This window comes from Balaenoptera musculus, chromosome 12 (assembly GCF_009873245.2).
Source record: "Balaenoptera musculus isolate JJ_BM4_2016_0621 chromosome 12, mBalMus1.pri.v3, whole genome shotgun sequence".
In the NCBI taxonomy this organism is placed as follows: Eukaryota; Metazoa; Chordata; class Mammalia; order Artiodactyla; family Balaenopteridae; genus Balaenoptera; species Balaenoptera musculus.
This window is the reverse complement of record NC_045796.1, coordinates 67,396,111-67,417,065: the sequence shown is the minus strand read 5'-3', so window position 1 is coordinate 67,417,065 and position 20,955 is coordinate 67,396,111. Positions and strand designations below refer to the sequence as shown.

Below are 20,955 nucleotides of genomic sequence, written 5' to 3'. Positions count from 1 at the left end.
TAACTTTTTACTAAGTTACAGTTGAATTTACAAATTTTGTATTTTAATCTTCATACTAGCTTATTTAAGAGGTGGATCCACTGTCTTTACTATATATTTGCCTTTAGTAGTAGGATATTTTTTTCCCTATAAATTCTTCTCATTGTAGCGTTTTCATTTCCACTTAGAGAAGACCCTTTAACATCTCTTTTAGGGTTGGTTTAATATTGATGAGCTCTTTTAGTCTTTGCTTGTTGAGAATTTCTTTATCTCTCCGTCAATTCTGAATGATAACCTTGCTCAGTAAAGCATCCCAGGTTGTAGCTTTTTCCCCTTCAGCACTCTAAATATATCATGCCACTCCCATCTGGCTTGCAAAGTTTCTGTAGAAAAATCAGCTGATAGTCTTACAGGGGTTCCCTTGTATGTGACTCTTAGTTTTTCTCTTGCTGCTTTTAGAATTCTCCCTTTATCTTTAACTTTTGCCATTTAAATTATGATATGTCTTTGTGTGGGTCATTTTGGGTTCATCTTGTTGGGGACTCTGTGCTTTCTGTATGTGCATATCTGTTTCCTTCTTCAGGTTCAGGAAGTTTTCAGCCATAATTTCAACAAACACATTTTCTACCCCTTTCTCTCTTTCTTCTCCTTCTGGGATCCCTATAATGTGAATGTTAATATGTTTGATATGGTCCCAGAGGTCCCTTAAACTGTCCTCATTTTTTTTTTTTAACATCTTTATTGGAGTATAATTGCTTTACAATGGTATGTTAGTTTCTGTTTTATAACAAAGTGAATCAGCTGTACATATACATATATCCCCTTATCTCCTCCTTCTTGCATCTCCCTCCCATCCTCCCTATCCAACCCCTCTAGGTGGTCACAAAGCACCTAGAGCTGATCTCCCTGTGCTATGTGGCTGCTTCCCACTAGCTATCTACTTTACATTTGGTAGTGTATATATGTCCATGACACTCTCTCACTTCGTCCCAGCTTCCCCTTCCCCCTCCCCGTGTCTTCAAGTCCATTCTCTACGTCTGCGTCTTTATTCCTGTCCTGCCCCTAGGTTCTTCAGAACGACTTTTTTTTTTTATGATTCCATATATATGTGTTAGCATACGGTATTTGTTTTTCTCTTTCTGACTTACTTCACTCTGTATGACAGTTTCTAGGTCCATCCACCTCACTACAAATAACTCAATTTCGTTTCTTTTTATGGCTGAGTAATATTCCATTGTATATATGTGCCACATCTTCTTTATCCATTCATCTGTCGATGGACACTTAGGTTGCTTCCATGTCCTGGCTGTTGTAAATAGAGCTGCAGTGAACAGTGTAGTTCATGCCTCTTTTTGAATTATGGTTTTCTCAGGGTATATGCCCAGTAGTGGTATTGCTGGGTCGTATGGTAGTTCTATTTTTACTTTTTTGAAGAACCTCCATACTGTTCCCCATAGTGGCTGTATCAATTTACATTCCCAACCAACAGTGCAAGAGTGTTCCCTTTTCTCCACGCCCTCTCCAGCATTTATTGTTTGTGGCCATTTTTTGATGGTGGCCATTCTGACTGGTGTGAGGTGATACCTTATTGTAGTTTTGATTTGCATTTCTCTAATGATTAATGATGTTGAGCATCCTTTCATGTGTTTGTTGGCAATCTGTATATGTTCTTTAGAGAAATGTCTGTTTAGGTCTTCTGCCCATTTTTGGATTGGGTTGTTTGTTTTTTTGATATTGAGCTGCATGAGCTGCTTGTAAATTTTAGAGATTAATCCTTTGGCAGTTGCTTCATTTGCAAATATTTTCTCCCATTCTGACAGTTCTCTTTTCGTCTTGTTTATGGTTTCCTTTGCTGCGCAAAAGCTTTTAAGTTTCATTAGGTCCCATTAGTTTATTTTTGTTTTTATTTCCATTTCTCTAGGAGGTGGGTCAAAAAGGATCTTGCTGTGATGTATGTCATAGAGTGTTCTGCCTATGTTTTCCTCTAAGAGTTTTATAGTGTCTGGTCTTACATTTAAGTCTTTAATCCATTTTGAGTTTATTTTTGTATATGGTGTTAGGGAGTGTTCTAATTTCATTCTTTTACATGTAGCTGTCCAGTTTTCCCACACCACTTATTGAAGAGGCTGTCTTTTCTCCATTGTGTATTCTTGCCTCCTTTATCAAAAATAAGGTGACCATATGTGCGTGGGTTTATCTCTGGGCTTTCTATCCTGTTCCATTGATCTATATTTCTGTTTTTGTGCCAGTATCATACTGTCTTGATTACTGTAGCTTTGTAGTATAGTAGTCTGAAGTCAGGGAGCCTGATTCCTCCAGCTCCATTTTTCTTTCTCAAGATTGCTTTGGCTATTCGGGGTCTTTTGTGTTTCTATACAAATTGTGAAATTTTTTGTTCTAGTTCTGTGAAAAATGCCATTGGTAGTTTGTTAGGGATTGCATTGAATCTGTAGATTGCTTTGGGTAGTAGAGTCATTTTCACAATGTGGATTCTTCCAATCCAAGAACATGGTGTATCTCTCCATCTGTTTGCATCATCTTTAATTTCTTTCATCAGTGTCTTATAGTTTTCTGCATACAGTTCTTTTGTCTCCTTAGGTAGGTTTATTCCTAAGTATAACTGTCCTCATTTTTAAAATTATGTTTTTCTTTTTGCTGTTCTGATTGGGTGATTTTCATTATTCTATCTTCCAGATCAGTTGCATTCTTTTGTATCACCTAGTCTGCTGTTAATTCTGTCTAGTGTATTTTTAGTTTCAGTTATTGTATTCTTCAGCTCTGACTGCTTCTTTTTTATATTTTCTAGTTTCTTATTAAAATTGTCACTGTGTTCACCCAGTCTTTTCACAAGTTCGGTTAGCATTCTTATTACTAATGCTTTGAACTTTTTATCTGGTAAATTATTTATCTATTTCATTAGTTTAGTTTTGTTTTCTTGTCCTTTTATTTGAAAGAAATTTCTCCATCTTCTCATTTTGTGTAACTTTGTCTCTATGAAATTATGTGAAACATTTACCTATTCCAGTCTTGATGGGGTGTCCTTGTCTGTGAGTGTCCCTACCTGGTCTCTGTGTGCCCAGTGACTTTGGTGGGAGAGCTGTATCTGAAGTGAGCATAAATCACATCTTCCTCTGGTGTGTGCTGGCAGCTATCACTTGGTGGGAGTTGGGCTGGAGACGGAGGGGCTTGAGCCAGAGCCGGGTGTGAGCCAGGGCTTCTCCTATGCTCAGTGGCCATCATTGCCCTGTTGTGGGCAGGACTGGGTCCTAGGGTGCTGGAGCAGAAGTCTTGAGGGTCAGGTCCAAGCTGTTTCCATCCCTTCTAAGTGTGTGCTCTCCCCACTCTCAGTAATAGCACCTTTGCCCCAGAGGGCAGCAGCGCTGAAGTAAGAGGGTTTGAAGCAGGTGCCCAGGCAGGTCAGGGCATGTGCTAGGGCTGTCCCTGCATGTCAGTCAGAATTCCAGATCACTCTCAATTTGCTGCCTCCTCTGGCACCAGTAATGGCTGCCCTTGCCCTGTTCTGATGCAGTGCCAGGTCCTAGCTAGCCCCATCTCCTGCAACTGCACACTCTCCTCTGCAATGGCAGCCTTCACCCTATTATGGACCTGTGCCGGAGCAGGAGGGGCCAGGGCTGGTGCTTGGTGATGGCCAGGGTGCACACGCAGACAGGACAGTTGATCTGGGAAACCAGCCAGAGCCCCAGGCAGTTTCAGTCTGCTGCTCCTCCTCCTTGTTCCCCGGAGTAATCAAGTGTGTGTGCACTCTTCGTAGATAGTCTCAGTTTCTTATTATCCACCTATAAGTCCTACTGGTTTTCAAACCTAAGGGGACTTGTCTTCCCAGTGTCGGATCCCATGGCTGGGGTGCCGAAGGTATTGTTTGAACTCATGGCTCCCCAGGGAGAGCTCCAAGCCTGTGATATCCCCCTCCTTTTCTATGTCCCCTCCTACGGTCACAGGTCCTAACCTGATCACTTCTCCTCTTTTCCTACTTAACCCTGTGTGGATCTTTCTTTACAGGCTTTGTTGTAGAAGAATCTTTCCGCCAGTCTCCAGTTTGTTTTCAGTGAGAATTGCTCCACATGTATATATATTTTTGATGTGTTCATGGGGGGAAAGTGAACTTAGTGTCCTCCTACTCTGCCATATTGACCTCCTCCCATCTATTCCTTATATTTAAAAACAGTTTTTAATATATATTATATATATTTGGAGATTTTACAATATGCTGTTGTTATATGAGAACTTCTGGTTTTCCTTTAACTCTATGTTACTAAGATTCATCTATGTTGTTGAGTATAGCTATAGTCTATTTCATTTTGTGGGTAAACTACGCATTATTTATTCTCCTGTTGAATTCTATTAGCAGTTTGTTATTATTAACAAATATTGTTTTTACACACTCACTCATGTATAAGGGTTTCTTTAGGATTCATATAATATCATAAGTGTAAATGCTGACTCAAAGGAAATACATATGTTTACCTTTACTAAGTGTTTGTATATTCAGTTATATTCAAAGTAGTCTCCCTTATAATAGTTTACTTTGAAAAATATATTTTCTTAAGTTATATTATCCATATGCCCAAGAACCTATAATGGTTTTCTGATCAAATGACTCCCCATAGTGTAATCAAAATTCTCCAATGACTGGCAATCCTATGTCCATTGAAAGTCATCTCTTATTGTTCCCCTTAAGGTTCACTTCACTCCAGGCCTGTGACCTCATTGCCTCACCTCACTTTCCCTGCTTTTCTTGTCTCATCTTACCTTCTGTCTCCTCCTTATCAATCTCAGTCTCAGAGGTTTGAGAACACAGACTCTGGAGCTTGCATCTCTGCTTAATCACCATAAGCTGGGAGACCTTATTCATCTCTGTGTCTCAATTTCCCCATCTGTGAAATAGGGATAATGACAGAACTTACCCAGAGGGTTGTTGTTAGGATTAAATGAATTAATATTCACAAAATTCTTAGAACAGTAAACACTATATAAAAATTTGATTTTTTTATTACCTCAGAACAGGCTCTTATATTGTTCTAGAAGTATTTTGTGACTAAAATAATTTTACGTAGTGTTGAATTTCATTAAAAATGCATCATAAGTACCTTGCCTGAGAGCAGAAACCATTTTGGTACAACTTTCTTTCCAAGTATTTAGTTCAAGTTGGGTCTGTTGAATAAAATGCAATAAAAATTCTATGGGAAGCAGATTCCCAAATGTTCATAGTCTTTGTAGTGGCTACAGAAAAGCAGCTATCTCATGCATAAAACGCCACTTGGCTACTAATTCATTGCCATGACACTAACTTATGATCCAGACCTTAGCACTAAGCCTAAATAATTCACCTTGGAACCTAAATCCTAAAGAAATAACTTGGGACATAGGATAGAAAGAGTCTCCAAAATAAAGAAGACTGGGATGTGCCCATTTTTCTAACCCTGCACAGGGTTCTATCTTCTGAAGACTGGATTGAATTGCAGGAAACTGTGTTTTCCTAGAGAATTACTCTAGTGAAAAGGTGAAATAACACAGGGTCCCGGAGCAGACCTGAACAAGGCACCTTGGTGAACTCCCAAAGGCTGACACTGCACCATGATGTCCACTCTCCAGCATCATGCTCCAGCGAGGTGCCATGTTCACTTGAAGGGGTGAGCTCCCATGGCATTGCCATTTCTGAGCTTATTGATCAACATTAGCTGTCATGACTACAGGTTGCTGGACAACCCAGTTAATCTTTAAAGATAAGTCTTCTTTGATTGCACACTATAACATTATTCTTGCAAGGGCCATTTTCTGAAGGACTTCTGGAGCAACAGAAAAAGCCATAAATTGCTTTCTACTGCTGGGAAAAATCATGTGTCTGTTTAAGTATACAAGCATCTTCAGCTGGCTATTTGTGATTGCAGCATTTTTAGACTCAATAGAGCCACATATTAAAGCAAACTCTCTCTAAGAATTTGAGTATCCTCTCTCTGTAGTTTGAAGCACACAGATGAAGATAAAGATACATTGGAGAGGAAAACTTGTTTCTCCCAGAGAGGCAGAACAGAGATTGTGAAGTGTTAAAGGACCCAGAAAAGGGATAATGATGAGAATTGCAGGTATTCTTGAGCTATTGGATCAATTCAAAATGCATGAGTTTTTCAATTTTCAGAGAATACTATAAATGAAAAAAGTTGTCATGCCAGTTGACATTTAAATATTGCTGACTTGTAGTTTTAACAAAGTAACTCATATTGCCATGAGTTGGAGGTAGCAAAGACCTGCATAATCACTGAATCTGTCCATCTGTTTGAGTTCTTAAATTCAGTTTTTCTTGAGTCTTTGATCTTAAAGTATTAACAAAATTCTTATATTTTTATTGGATAGGCATGTAGTGTAAGAAAATAAAAGAACTGTGTTTTTATGTTTTAAAAAGTTAAGGGGAAAGAGAAAACACTTTGAAAATATAGGTAATACTTATAAGTAAGTATTTTAGAAGTGTGACTAACCTACCTCTCTGTAATTAGATAGTGAGCTGGGATGTTACAAAGCTGGGAAAGGAAGAAGAAAATTTTTTTCTCCATAGAAGTGGTAGTTGGAATTTTTTCTGTATTAGAAAGAAAGAAGTCTTAAACTTAAGAAATGTGATGTCATCCTTCATCTTTTTTAAACTAACCTTTGGCCCATTTAAGAATTAAAATAATGTATAGCCTTCTAAAATTGTAAGAGGATTCTCCAATAACATCCTTGGAATGAAGAGATCAGGATGACTATTCTTTAATCCGAACAAGTTATTTATAAGATTATGAAAAATCCAGGTTCTTGCCTATCCTCCCTTCAGAGCAAGACATTATTAAATTACGAGACAGAAAAAAGAACCATGAATCTGCTACATCCGGTAATCACTCAAAAAGTTTCAGTGATTATTGAAAGCAGGTTAATGCAAAACTCAGCTATTTGTCTTTGATATACATGAGAATTCTTTGGACATTTCATCTAAATCATTTTGAAACACCCAGGAGCTTAGTACTATAATGCAAACAGACCCATTTTTATAAATTAGGTAGTGGTACACATTCTTTAAAAGGTACACCATATTACTATAGGCCAAAGGCTCTTTCATTTCATTATATAACAATGACAGCAACTCAATTTAAGTGCATAATGACCCAAGCCATCCATAGCAGCACAAATTTAATAGCCACCTTATCTGGAATGCTGACGAGGAGCACTTCCCGAGAAATCATTACAGACTCTTCAGTTTACAAAACAATTGTCTTTAATCTTTAATACTGTAAGCAGTAGGGAGAAGACAGGCACATTAGCACAGCTTTACGTTTTATAAATAGCATTTAATACGCCATATTCAGATGCTGTTGGGCTAAGCATCTTATGTCAAATAGTTTTAGAGCTGATAGTACCAGGATACTAAAGAAATAGTACCAGGATTTCTTTTTTTTTTTGAAAGACTAGACACAATGCTGGCATTCTCACAATGGGGCTTAGGAGGGTTTGTATATTAATGAAGTTTGAAGGCAAAAACCTTAACCATGTGTCCTTAGAGAAATGTAAGACTTCTTGACATAAATTTCAGTTACAATAAGAAGAAAACCATTAAGAAGAAATTTTCTCAGTTCCATGTAGAAACATTAGCATCATTAAGTTCACGTATTCTGCTTGGAGCATGAAGTCACAAAATAGCCTCACCATGATAGCTCTTCATCTGCCCTATAGTTTCTCACATTAAAAGTTTTTCTTTTATTATTGCATGAGAAGTACTCATGTGTGAATTTCCCTTTCTCAGGGAAGCAAATATATTTTTAATTGTTGTAGTACGTTATTGGATTAACATGGAAGAGAACCTTAATGAGATTGCTGAAATTAAAGGCTGGGTTCACATCCTCACTGGGATGCTCCTACTCAGTACCTGCCGGCTTGAACTGCAAGGCGTGCCATTCACACTTGGCATACCCTCCTGGGGCATTAGGGTTCCTTGATGATAGGAAATACAGTTGTTAACTTTATATTACACAGACACAAGTGAATTATGAATATATTGAACAATTTTCCTGCGTTTTAATATGAATAAAATAAGGCTTTAAAGAAATTTCATATTTGTGCTGTACTGCTCCAGAGGTAGGCTCCCAGGTTTCCAGGAATAAGCACACTTGCCTTTCAGTTAAGGGCATTTTTGGAAGGAAGGTCTGAGGAGGACCGGCTTAAACAATAGGGAGCATGACCCACTGTCTGTAGAAAGCACGTGTTAGATTATAACTTAAGCCAAAGAAATTAAAATGTAGTTTTGTCTCAAGATACATTCCAATGGGACTTTTTCTCTAACTGCAAAAAGAACTGGGAAAAACACTGGTTTTGAATTCTTGACCTTATGCTTAAAGTCTAATCAAGCTATTTTGGAATTAATTTAGGCATTATTTATTTGGAGAGAGTAGATTTATCAACTTGCTTCATACTTTCTACTTCTTACCTCTTTTGATTTGCCCCTTGGGTTTTGGGGGGGGTAGTTCTTTTTGATAATCATTGTTATCAGCTATCTCAGTTATAAAGGCCTCCTTCAACTTTAGATGGTTTGACCAATTTGAATTGCTGTTTAAATACATTATGTATATAAACATCATCCTAACAGAAACAGTTTGCAGATATTAGTCTTTTGTCTTCTGACTTTGAATATGTACATCTGCATGAAGGAGCATACTTTCTATGGAAGAACTTCAACTATGATGATTTTCTCCATCTTAATGTAATACCATCCAACAACCTCTTAGTCAAGGGAAATATCAGACCCCTGCCCTGCCTTCAAGGAGTTTCTCGTCTGTTATGGGAGATGAGATTAAGACATAGAAAACAATTTTAGAAAAAAACTGCCCCGTAAGGTGTTAACTTAATTAAACAAGGAGGCTATCAGACTAAGGTGGCTCTCATGTCAAGGAGGCCTACAGAAGCAAACCAAAAGCTGAGCCAGTAAATGCCTCCGGGTCACGAAATTAAAACACTAAGGACAATTAATCACAAACAGCCAACTAGGCTTTAAGTTCTAGCCAATCAAGTAATTTCTTTTCTTTGCTTCTGCACCTTCTCTGTATAAGTCCTTTCCCTGGCTCCTGTCCTCAGGGAGCTCCTAACCACTTCCCATTTGACATACCCCAATTCACATCCATTTTGGCTCAAGTAAACTCTTAACATGTTTAATATGCCTCTGTTTATCTTTTAATGAAGGTATAGAAATATACATTCAGAAAGGAATTTGCTGTACAAGACACAGAGCCTTTCTTCATAGTTTACTTGCAAACATCTAGCGAAGAACATGTATTTTAGTGTTAAAGCAGGCACTAGTCATGATTACAATTCCCCACATTTTTTTAATGCAGTCTCTATATTCTGAAGAGCTTTCAGTTGATCCTCACAACAATTTTGTGAGATAGGCAAGGCTTTTCTTCCATTTCACAGAGGAAGAAACTAAGATTCACAAAGGCTAAATAACGTGTCCAGGGTCATAAACCTAAAAAGTGGTATCACAGTACTTGACCCTACTCCAGTGATTTCAAGTTCAGGTATATTTTCTCAAATGCTATGCTGCAAGATTTCATGCCATTTAAAGTCCTTTATAGTTATGACTTTGTATTTATAAGTGTGACCTTTATAGTCACATTAAAAGGAATCAACTCTGGAACTCAGACCTTCTATATCTGGGTGCTCAGAAACATACAAAATAATTTTCTCAAAATGAGGTCTGTGGAACTCAGAGATGAGGAAAAATAGAAATAGAAATTTGGAATACTACATACTACAGGCCTCTCTGGGAGACTCATAGTGTACATGGAATAGAAAAGACCTTGAGAAATACTACAAAAAATAAGTTTGCTTACTGGTTTCCCAAACTAATCTGGACCTGGGTCGTCCTTTTTATCCCACTTATTAACAGTTTCCACATTAATTCTGAATTAGAGCTTATTTATATAAATTTATATAATACAATTATTTATATAAATCTCTTAGTTAAGAGTGGGATTAAAAAATTAAGCCTAGTTTGAAATTCCCAATACCAAATTGGGTAGTAAATGCCTGGAATATGAATCTTATTCTCCTTTACCTTTGAAGGTCCCTGTAAAGAAAGGAGAGGATCTTTTGGCTTCTTTTTTCCTCCTGCTTCCATCCTTTGGCTGTTCCAGAGCTGTTAACCACCATGCTGTGATGGTTTGAAATAAGCCAGCCTCACTATGAAAAACTTTGATAGTTTCAACATCTCTTTATTTTCCTCCCTGTAGTGATCACTGTGGCACAAAATGATTTTTGAGGTTATGGGATAAGAAAAAAAGTGCTATGAAAGCAGGTCTTATTGATCCTTTTGTAGGAGGTCTTATCATCGAGGACGGAAGATGCTGTTACTGAACTGCTTTTTACCAGCCTATGGAAGAGTCGATGCATTAAGTTGAAAAGAATGGGCTTAGATCATAAATCTGTTCTTTGGGGAAACTACAGATTCAAGCTCTTTGAAGATATTTATTCTTTCAAAGTTCTTAATTTATGTTTATTCATTTCCCCTAGTTGATTTCAGGCACAAAGATAAGAAGGAAAACTTAATTCTTTACTGTGGCCATGCCTGGTCAGTGATTAGTATGAAAATGCTTTCTAAGTTTTCCAAAATTGCTTTTAAAATAACCATATTTTGCTGCCTTTATTGGCATGCTTCTGTGTTTGATACTAGTTTAAATCTTGCTATTTTGTGAATATTATAAAATAAAACCCCAAAGAAAAAAGGCTGAAAGGAAATTCACCAAAATATTAACAACGATGGTTTTCTTAGGAAAGTGGAATTTCTAATATCTTACGTATTTTTTCACATTTTATGCTATACTGTTATACTATTACATAATATTACAATGAAAATCAGGAAAAAAAAGTACTAAAATTATGTAAAATTGAAAATTAGTGTCCTATTTCTCCCTAAACTACAGGCATGATTTAAAACTTTTTGTTTTTCCCTTAATCACCACCTTAAAAAAAGGAGAGGGGGGCCGAGTAAATGTATAATATTTCCAATAGTAATGCTTTGCTAAAATTAAATGATCACATGATGATGATTAAACATCTAGATCTGCCTCCAATAAAGAAATGAGGAACGGCCTAATTACTGTAGTTTGCCAGTAAAAACCTATTCATTTATCATTTCACCTAACATCACCACCGGAGTTTTACAAAAAGAGCCTTTTTCAATCAATGACTTCCCTCTCTCATAAACTGGGGTTTCTGTTGAGCAGACAGGAGGGATTTAGCTGACACTCGCTGAGCAGAGCCCTCCAGCCTTCACCATGAGTGCCTGGGGAGACTATGACTGATTTACATGCATCAGGTCTTAGGAGCTATTGCTCCAAATAATCGGAAACCAGGCATCTATCAGTTCTCCTCCCTTCATGTTTCTTATGTAGATTTATTTCTCATATAAATTCACTTTCCTATTGGTTTTGATACAGGTAAGACCAGAAAGACTTTACTGAAAAGATTTGGGTAGTCAGTTGAGATTGTTTTTTCCCTCCTGAGAGAAACTAGAAATTTTATATGAAGAAGTAAGATTTTTCTTTGAAGGTACAGGAGGAAATATTGTATGTATTTAATATATCCCTAGGATCATTCCCTAAACTCCATACTCAGGTGCTAAATTTAGCCAGTCTAGTTTGACATGTTTTAGTGATGTTTCCTTAACTTCTCTGTGTCTGACTATTCTTCAGGCGAATAAATCTTGATGACAAAAGCTTCCCAATAAAGTTGATAATGAGCTATCCTGAAATTAATCATATGGTTTATGGACTCTCTAGACCCCTAGTTTCTCTTCTGTTCCTTTTTTTTTTTTTTTTTTAACCTGTCTGTTGCCTTTAATTAACATCTAAATAGATACCATATTCTTCTATAATTACAATATGGAAATGTCTATGAACAAAATAGATAATTTTTGTCATATGCCTAGGAAAGAATGGTGGCAATAAGATTCATCCAAGGTTTTAGCAGCAACATCTAGTCAGCCAGGGCGTGGTCAGTGTTTGGGGACAGAGGTAAATATCCACAACCTGTGCATACCTTTGACGACTTCTTTTAGTGCCTGATTTACCATCTGGTGCTGCTGGACCGTTCGCTTCTCCTTAAATTCTTCCGATTCGATTTGAATTTCGTACAGTGCCCCACAGCCTCCTGAAATGTCAGTGACTTTGATAGCTGTAGCTCGAGGAAACTTTTCTTTGAGAATTTGGGTCACTTTGAGCTCCCCCTCAGTCTGCGAGGCAAACATGCGCTGGGCACAGTGGCGAAGAAGAAGCCGGCGGGTTCCGTGGAGCAGAGGCGCTGCCGCGGCGGGTCTCCACACCACCGGCCCGGCCGACAGGACCCGCCGTCTCTGTTCCTTTTTTTTTACCACATTAATGGATGCTATTTCACGAACTGCCATAAGAAATTGAGACGATTGTGAAGTCCGTATTACTTATCATACCAACCTAAAGGGTGAGATATTTCTGTGGATAGGTATAAGTTAGCAGAAAATAAGAAAAAACACAAGGAAGAAAGCATATTACTAAGGACTTGAGAGTGATTAAATCTTTGGATTATCTAGTTGTCACATTTAAATCTACTTTTCCAGCATTTCTCTGCAACTTCTCTCTCATGAGTCCCTCACCTGCATCCTGGACTCCAGCCGTGTACTTCTTGATGGGTCATGTAGCTTGATATAGGAGAGTTTGATACCACCTTCTCCTCCTGTACCCTACCCTGGCTGAAAACCATTGCTCCAGCCATGCTCATTTTTTGGATACTCTGAACATTGGCCTCCTATGAATCTGTGTCTGACCCTGCAGTTTCCTCATTTATAATGGTCTTCCCACACTTCTCTGCTCCACCTCCTCCTAGATGCCACTCATATATCAAGAATTAGCTCAAGCACTGTCACCTTTTGAGATTTCACCGCCTTCCTCGGTACTACCACTGTACCTTGAAATGCATTCCTTTCAGCACGTGGGATATGTTGTGTTAGGATTATTTATTTCCATGCCTGTCTCTCCCTTCAGGATATGAGTACCTCAGTATCAGACAGTGGCTTATTCATCTTTGTATCCCATCACCTAGCAAAGCCTGGGAAAACCTAGATTCACAATGAATGTTGGCTGAATGATTCTTGGCTGAATGAATTGTGAATCTGAAGGCTGTAGATGAAGATTCTGGCAGGTGTGGTTGGAGAGAAAAGAGTTTTGAAAAGATTATGGACATGGGCTGTATGCTTTCAAAGGAAAGCTGGTCCATAGGGAGCATCTTGGGCAGCAGGCTTCTTGGGTAGAAATGGAGAACAATGAGAGAAGGAGTAGGTTTTCAATAACAAATATCAATTATTTTGAATTTTTTCTTGGGGTCGTCCTGAACATGTGTTCTTATCCCTTTCTTATGCATTCATCTACTACATAGGTGAATTAATATAAAACGAAGTCACTGCTTCTAGCCATCAGGTTTTATGTTTACTTAGTGCTGTCTCACATAGAATGATGAAATTCCAAGAAATTTGGTATTTTCCTAATCCTTTCCAATCTGTAGTTCTACAGAAAGGTCCTATAAGCGATCCAAATGATCTGATGGAAGACTCTTCTTGCTGGCGTTTATGTAGCTTGAATGCTTAAGGATCTTATGGTGAGAAAAATGACTTTGGAAGCTACTGGGTTAGAACCATACTTCGTTCATTCAATGGGACAAAACAAAGCCTAAGTCAGGGGAATAATATGCATTTTAGTATATCAGTGGGGAAATACTAAATATCAGTGGGGAAATACTCCTGCAGAGGGCAGGAGGTGTGGTGGGATATGATTCTAGTTACCTACAAACTGGTTGCATCTCAGATATTTTGGATTTAAACTCTCCAAAGACCTGAGTCACCATACCAAGTTTCTTTAAACTTTTTTTTTTTTCCCTGTGCAGAATTGAGTGCTCTGCTGGGTGCTGCACTCTTAATCCTGATTTCCTTCCTAATTGCACAAGTGGTTGAGCTCTTACAACGCCATATTTTTGTTCATTTGCATTTACACAATATACTTCACCGTGTGCTTCAAATGCACCATTTGAATGTCGAGTCCTGTCTCCATCTTTAGGTTCTTATAATGGCTGGGCCCACGAGTAGGGCAAGTCTCAGGAGAGCTGCTATAATCTCAATATGAGACTGTCTTCTTACAATTGGCCAATATTCAGCTGACTTCTTAGGTGATGCTGAGTAGTAATTCAAATGGAAGAACACAGCAATAAGTACAGGGAAAGAACACCCAAGGTGATCATTTAGAAATCTTTTTCAGGTCAGAATAAAAGAACATGGGATTTGTTCTATTTTATTCCAAACACCATGTAATCAAGAGGGTCTCAGGCTCCCAGGGAGTTCAATACGTGGGGTTGCTTTATAAAACTGTTGAACAAAACCTGAAAGAATTCTTGCCTTGCATTTCCTTCCTAATCCACATACTTGTTTTCATACTTGGTCTCTCCGGTCAAATCATATAATTTCACCAAATGCTATAACTTCAGTTTCTGAAGAAGACCTGTTGATCAAATATAGAGCACATTTGAGGCAGCAAAACATATCCATGATGTGATCTATCATATTCACTACATTATAAATTTTCAACATGTTCTCCTCTTAGATTAACTAAATAAGCAAAAAGCATCTTAGTTATTCTGAATGGCAGAATCACTGGAACCAGAGGTGGAAGGGTCCTGATGCGGTCATTCTATACTGGCTTGTGCTAAAGATTCCTCTGTGGCAGGTTTTCTCAAAGTCCATACTATTGACGTTTGGCCAGCATTTCTTTGTTGTGGTGGCTACTCATTGCATTGTAGGATGTTTAACAGCATCCCTGGCCTCTACCCATTAGATGCCAGTAGCACTCCCCCGGTTATGACAACCAAGAATGTCTCCATATATTGCCAAATATTCCTGGGGAGTTGGGGGCAGGGGGAACAAAATTGCCCTGGTTGAGGATCATTGCTCTGTAATAACAATCTCGGCAGCTGTGATCAGCCTACTTGGGCCATATTTTTATTCAGGAATTATAATAACGTCTAATGAGATCTAAGAGATAAAATGTGGAGGTTTGGCTTGTATTGTGGAGAGTGAACATTTGTTAAATATCTCCAGTTCACAGCCAAAGTGACCTGGGATTTCAGAGTTGATGTAATGATTTTCTTCTCACCAGCCTATGCCCAGTCTGTTGTCTCAGACTTCCTCATCTCTTTCAAGGCAAGGCAGGGAGAAGCGCAGACCACCTTTCCCATAGATTTTCCAGCAACGACCTATTGGTTCTATATATCAAATCCTTCTAATCTTAATCGATTATTACCATTACTTTGAAATGTTTAGCTTATCAGTAGGATATCAACAGTGATGTTGCTCTGTTACATTTCAAATTGGAATCAAAATCTTGTACTTTTTTTGGGATAATTCACAAGTTGGATTTATTAATCTGTACTCACCTGAAGTTATAAACCCAGGATTTAATTTATGGAAACTGCCAGCAAATCTTAACAGCCTGCTTTTGATTTATAAGTCTCTCTTCTTTCTAATGGTAGTTGTAGCCGAAGTGTTTTTAGTGTTTTGTAAGTCCAAAAATTAATTTCCATATCCTTAAATGGGTTTACAAATCCTAACACAGGTTTACAAGTCCTGAAACAGGTTTTCAAATCGTGCCAGTGAATCCTACATAAAAATACTTGACCTATAAGCCTGGATTTTGCACCTGGTTTTCCAGGAAGGTATTATAAATCAGGAATTGAGAGCACCCCGGCAGAGTGAGCCCGGGCTCTCTTTGGGAAGGCCGGCTCTCCGCATCAAATTGCACAGGCCTGGTTTACAGCAGCAGCCCGAGCTGGCCACGGCTCCTCTGGTTCTGACATGCCAGTGCCTGTGAGGAAGAAGGGCCACGTCCCACAGGCTGGCTAAAACAGCCACTAATCAGACTGAGGACAGCAAACCATTCATCTTTTTGTCAGAAATGGGAAGTGGCATCCAAATAGTCGAAACTCCCAGTTCTAGCTGAGTAATACAGCAGAAATACACGCAGGCATTTGGCAAGATGCTAGTCAACATTAGCACTGACATTATGCTTCAGAGCCCAGGGCCAAGGTCAGGGTCAAGAGTGTGTGTCCTTCCTCAGATGGGGCTGAGGATGGGCATCTGGGCTTTGTCCCTCTGCCGTCTTCATCATGGTGCTGAAGATGTCTGGCCTACGTGAGGGTATACACCAAACTGGGGGCAGTGGTTATTCCGGGGAATGGGATGAGGGTGGGTGGGAGATGGGCAAACTGCATTTCTACTTTATTCACTTCTGGGCTATTTGAATGTCTTTCACAGTGAGCCTATATTGATTTCATAGTGGAAAAAAATCACAAAGAGATTTTGTCAAGAATACATAGGGAACAAGAGGTTTTGTTTTTACTTGCTCTTTAGTAGGTGCCTAAAGTAGATCGTCACGCAGAGCCCCTTCATTAGCCAGCATTCCACTCCACTCCGCATAGGTGCCCCTTCACATTTACATAGCAGATTAAAGTCCTTCCATAGAACGCTTGCTTATTTACTCCTTCAGTTTCCTGTGAACCAGGCAAGGCAGCAGTCATGTTCCAGGTGTGGGAAATGAAGCTCTCAGAGGATAAAAAGCTTGCTTTCCCCAAAAGAATATTTAAGTGGCAGAGACAATATTTGGACCAGCTTTGGACTTCCAGTTCCCAGACTGGTGTTCTTTCCATGACACAACACGAGGCATCATGGCACACATAGGCCTTCCCACGGTAGAGGTTGGAGGTGCAACCTGTCTGCTCTGGTCTGGTGATCCTTGCTGCAGTTTACCCCTGTGTTAGCCACCACCTGTGACCCCAGTGAAGCTTTGTCCATAATGGTCTTCTTTGAAAAACTATGAGCTATTAAATTTTCTTCCTCTCTCTCTCTCTTTTTCTCTCTCACATACCATTCCACTAAGCCAAGTTGTGCCCTTCAACAATTCTGCCCATTCCCTCAAAAGTCGGCTCAAACACCAGTTTTTTTTTTTTTTCCTTTTTTTGGTTTTGTTTTTTGTAAAGCTTTCCTGACCACTCTACCTCAGAGTGCTCCTTCGGATGGTCCTAACAGTGATTGTTTGTTCATCTGACATATAATTACATACCTCCTCACCTGATTTCTTTCATTTTTGGTGAGAAAGGTCTCTGGATTTAAAATCAGGAATTCTAGATTTGTGTTCTGGCTCCATTACTTGCTGGAAATGAAGCCCATGAGCCTCAGTGTGTTCAAATGAGAATATATTTTAACCTACTTACCTACTGAACACAGTGATTATAATGCCCAAATGAGATAAGATGGGAGAAAATGTTTTGCAAACCTTAAATGCTGTGTAAGTCAAGTAAACTATGGAAGCTACTAACATAGTCCCACAGTTGGGGATCTGAAAAGTTTAAAAGTGCACAGGGCCAATGATATTTCATAGTAACTTCAATGGTGATTTGGACACAATAAATGCAACACAGTTACATAGCATACGAATTTGCATTAAGTAAAATTATTAAAATATTAATAATTCATTTTGTATGCAAATTTTGAGATAAAGGGAGTCCTCGAACTTTAAAGATAGTTGCCGAAATTACAAAATTTCAAAGCTGTTGGGCTGAGTAAATGATAAACTATGTATATGATGTTGTTACTTGGCAGTGCCTCTTTAGTTGTTAAAGACAAGTAGCACTCACTCTTTACCGGAATAATGAACCATGCCTTTGTTCCATATGTTGAAATGTGTTGGTTTAATTTCACTTTACTATAATGAATCAATATAAAGAGCCAATGGCAAGGTTATTCAAGCTTTCATTAAGCAGTAGTGTTAGTGTTAGCGCTCTGAATCTCCCTCCTTCCTTTTTACCTTCCAAAATAGTAACCTCGTAACATAAGTTAGGTGGGAGGAAATACCATTTTACTGTGTTATCATTTAGTAGAACTAACTCTGGGAAATATTAGAGATAATCCCGAGTAAACTAAGAAGGAATAGCAAAGCAGGCTTTCTTTCAAATTCTTTAAAGTTTTCAAATATCCAGTCAGGGATGATGGTAAGAAAATTGCTAAGATTGTGGGGACATGGCTGTATGCTACACATCACTGTAACGCGCCCCTAGACTACATGGGTATGACGGAATTCACTCTGAGAAGGAAAACCGCTATTTACAGGACTTCGACTGATAGGAAACCTCTATTGATAGGACTCATTTTCCTATCAGGAAATTAGTCTTGAATTTTGCAAGGTTTGAAATATCTCTTTAGGAAAACCTCTCTTGCATAACACCTGACTTTCCTGCAATCAATGTGGTGAAGATATGGCCCCTAAAGATTGACAGCTAGGTACTGGAATACAATACAGATGAGACTGTAACCTTTAAAATGTTGTCTCTAACTTCCAAGACCTTTCCCTTTCTACATCTAGATCATCAACTTCTTGAAAGCAGGAAGTAGTCTATTTCATATTCTTTGGACTTCCTCAGTATCTAGTAAAAAACCCATACACAACAGATATTTTGGAATAATTGATTGAAAATATGCACCTCGGCTGTGCACAGACTCTATTTTAGAGTCTAATAAGAATTTCACCCCATGGATGATTTTAATAGATTATTTCAGTAAATGGGGTGCTTTGTTCACAGTAAGTCCACTGGTTTGTACCTGGGCTTAGAGCTAAGATGTGATTTGAGGAGGCCTGCTGATTACTAAATGATTGTTTAAATCTTTGCTTGTTGTCAGAAGCCCTTTACTGAACACCACAGCATGCTAAAGAGATGCTCTCCAGTCTAAACAAATAAATCAGATAATCCTAACATAATATAGAATCTATGCACTTAATGAAAACCTTAACAGGGAAGATGTGTGATAAAAAGGATTTATGTGCATCACTTAATCTAATGAAAGGAAAAAAGAGCTACAGATCTGCAGTCTGCACATACAGACAACACCCTCTGCCCTCACCTCCCTTCATCATCTCTGCATTAGGACTACTGAATTGACAAACACATACCAGTATTAATTCAAGGTAGATATAAAGTTTCTAGCAATATCCGGGATTTAGAAGAACCAACAGAACTAATTAAGAGGAAATGCATCTTTTCTTTATGAAAATAAAGTCCAAAGAGTTGTGGTGAACTTGGATGAAAAAAACTTATATTTGTAACTTCACTAACCTTTAACTAAAATTTCACATTTCCATCTGTTATGAATGTAGACAACAAACCACTATAGTAATAAGTAGTGTTTATGACCTCAACGCAAAATGTCTGCATATATTACTGTTGACGCAGATGTCTTGAAATAGCATGCATGCTTGCTCATCTCTGCTTTGAAATTATGGTAGTTATTAGACAAATCCACTGGATCTTGTTATTAAATGCATTAATAAAGAAGCACATAAAGCACTAGATTGCAAATTAAGAATGATATCTTTATGATATATTTGGTTTCCTTTGTAATCCCATTTATTTTATGTTATGCACTGAAGAATATTTCTGGGAAGAAATGAAGAAGATTCACAAGACTTTCAAAGGGGCTAAGGCCCAGGAAAGGTTAAGAAACCCTGGTTTGGGCTTCCCTGGTGGCGCAGTGGTTAGGAGTCCGCCTGCCAATGCAGGGGACACGGGTTCGAGCCCTGGTTTGGGAGGATCCCACATGCCGTGGAGCAAATAAGCCTGTGTGCCACAACTTCTGAGCCTGTACTCTAGGGCCTGTGTGCCACAACTACTGAGCCCACGTGCCACAGCTGCTGAAGCCCGCGTGCCTAGAGCCCGTGCTCCGCAACAAGAGAAGCCACCGCAATGAGAAGCCTGCGCACCGCAACGAAGAGTAGCTCCCACTCGCCACAACTAGAGGAAGCCCGCACGCAGCAATGAAGACCCAACACAGCCAAAATAAATAAATTTAAAAAAAAAAAAAAAAAAAAAGAAACCCTCGTTTAATGGCAGTCAAAACCACAGTTGGATTGTCTTTATTTGGGAATTAACTGGTCATAAACTTTGAAGTCCAGGAGCCTACCTCAAAGTTGACAAAGAAGAAGTCCCTTTTACTGACCAGGTCTTTTATGATTATAAGATGGAGACTGGAGAGGCAACATTTGTTGCTACTGTGTGTCAGAAATGTCTGCACAAACAGAGAAAAGAGAAAAGAGGTCATAACCATTTGCTCTTTGTTTTTTCCCCCATACATTGGTTAAAAAGGACTTTTAACTACATCTCTTTAGACCTTCTCAGCAATAGGTAAATGATCTTTTAAAAAGCCACATAAAAGAGAGCCATGCCCTTAATTCTTTGTGTCTTATGTACAGCATGAGATTTGCCATGTAGCATTATTATATACAGTGATTATGCTCTACAGAAGAGTAATGGCAGTGGAAATAATCCCCAGAGCTGCTTTTGTTCATTGACATGAGTGATATCTGTTGCTTTAAAAAGTCTTTCCTGATTATAAATGGCTATTTCCTTGCCAAGTGCTGACCAGACCTGGCCTTCCTTTTCCAAGCTGACAGAAGGTTTCAGGTTGAAAGGGATTTGGACTTGAAACTGAATTTCTAATCTGACCAGCTCCCCAAATGGGGCTCCTGTTCTTGGCAAAAATGCTCTCTGCTCACTTCCAGAAAGTCATCAATTATTCAGAGGGACTTTTCAAATGCCAACAGCTTAAATAAGAAAATGTGCCATGACAGAAGGAAGCAAGAATGGAGAGTCTCAGGCTGAGTCTATCCTGCTAAAAGGAAACCTCCTGGACCAGGGCTTTAGTGCAAAGAAGGCTTTTGATCCAGTGACTCTCTAGACCAGCTGGGTCAAGGGGGAGGGGACCTGAGCACCGTAGAGGTTTTAACCCATTTGCCCTGAGGTGGGTGATCTGCGATACTGATTCTTGTTGTGTCTCATACTCTGTTCCCTGAGAAGCACTACTGAACATCACCTGATTCT

At 38.8% G+C, this 20,955-nt stretch overlaps 1 protein-coding gene across 1 annotated transcript; it reads right to left on the bottom strand.

The window, feature by feature from the left end:
- Positions 1-12,010: 12,010 nt before the first annotated feature.
- LOC118905016 (bolA-like protein 3) lies at positions 12,011-12,418 on the bottom strand. Its single transcript, XM_036871223.1, has one exon. The coding sequence runs from the start codon at positions 12,416-12,418 to the stop codon at positions 12,011-12,013; it is 408 nt and encodes a 135-aa protein (XP_036727118.1).
- Positions 12,419-20,955: the final 8,537 nt, after the last annotated feature.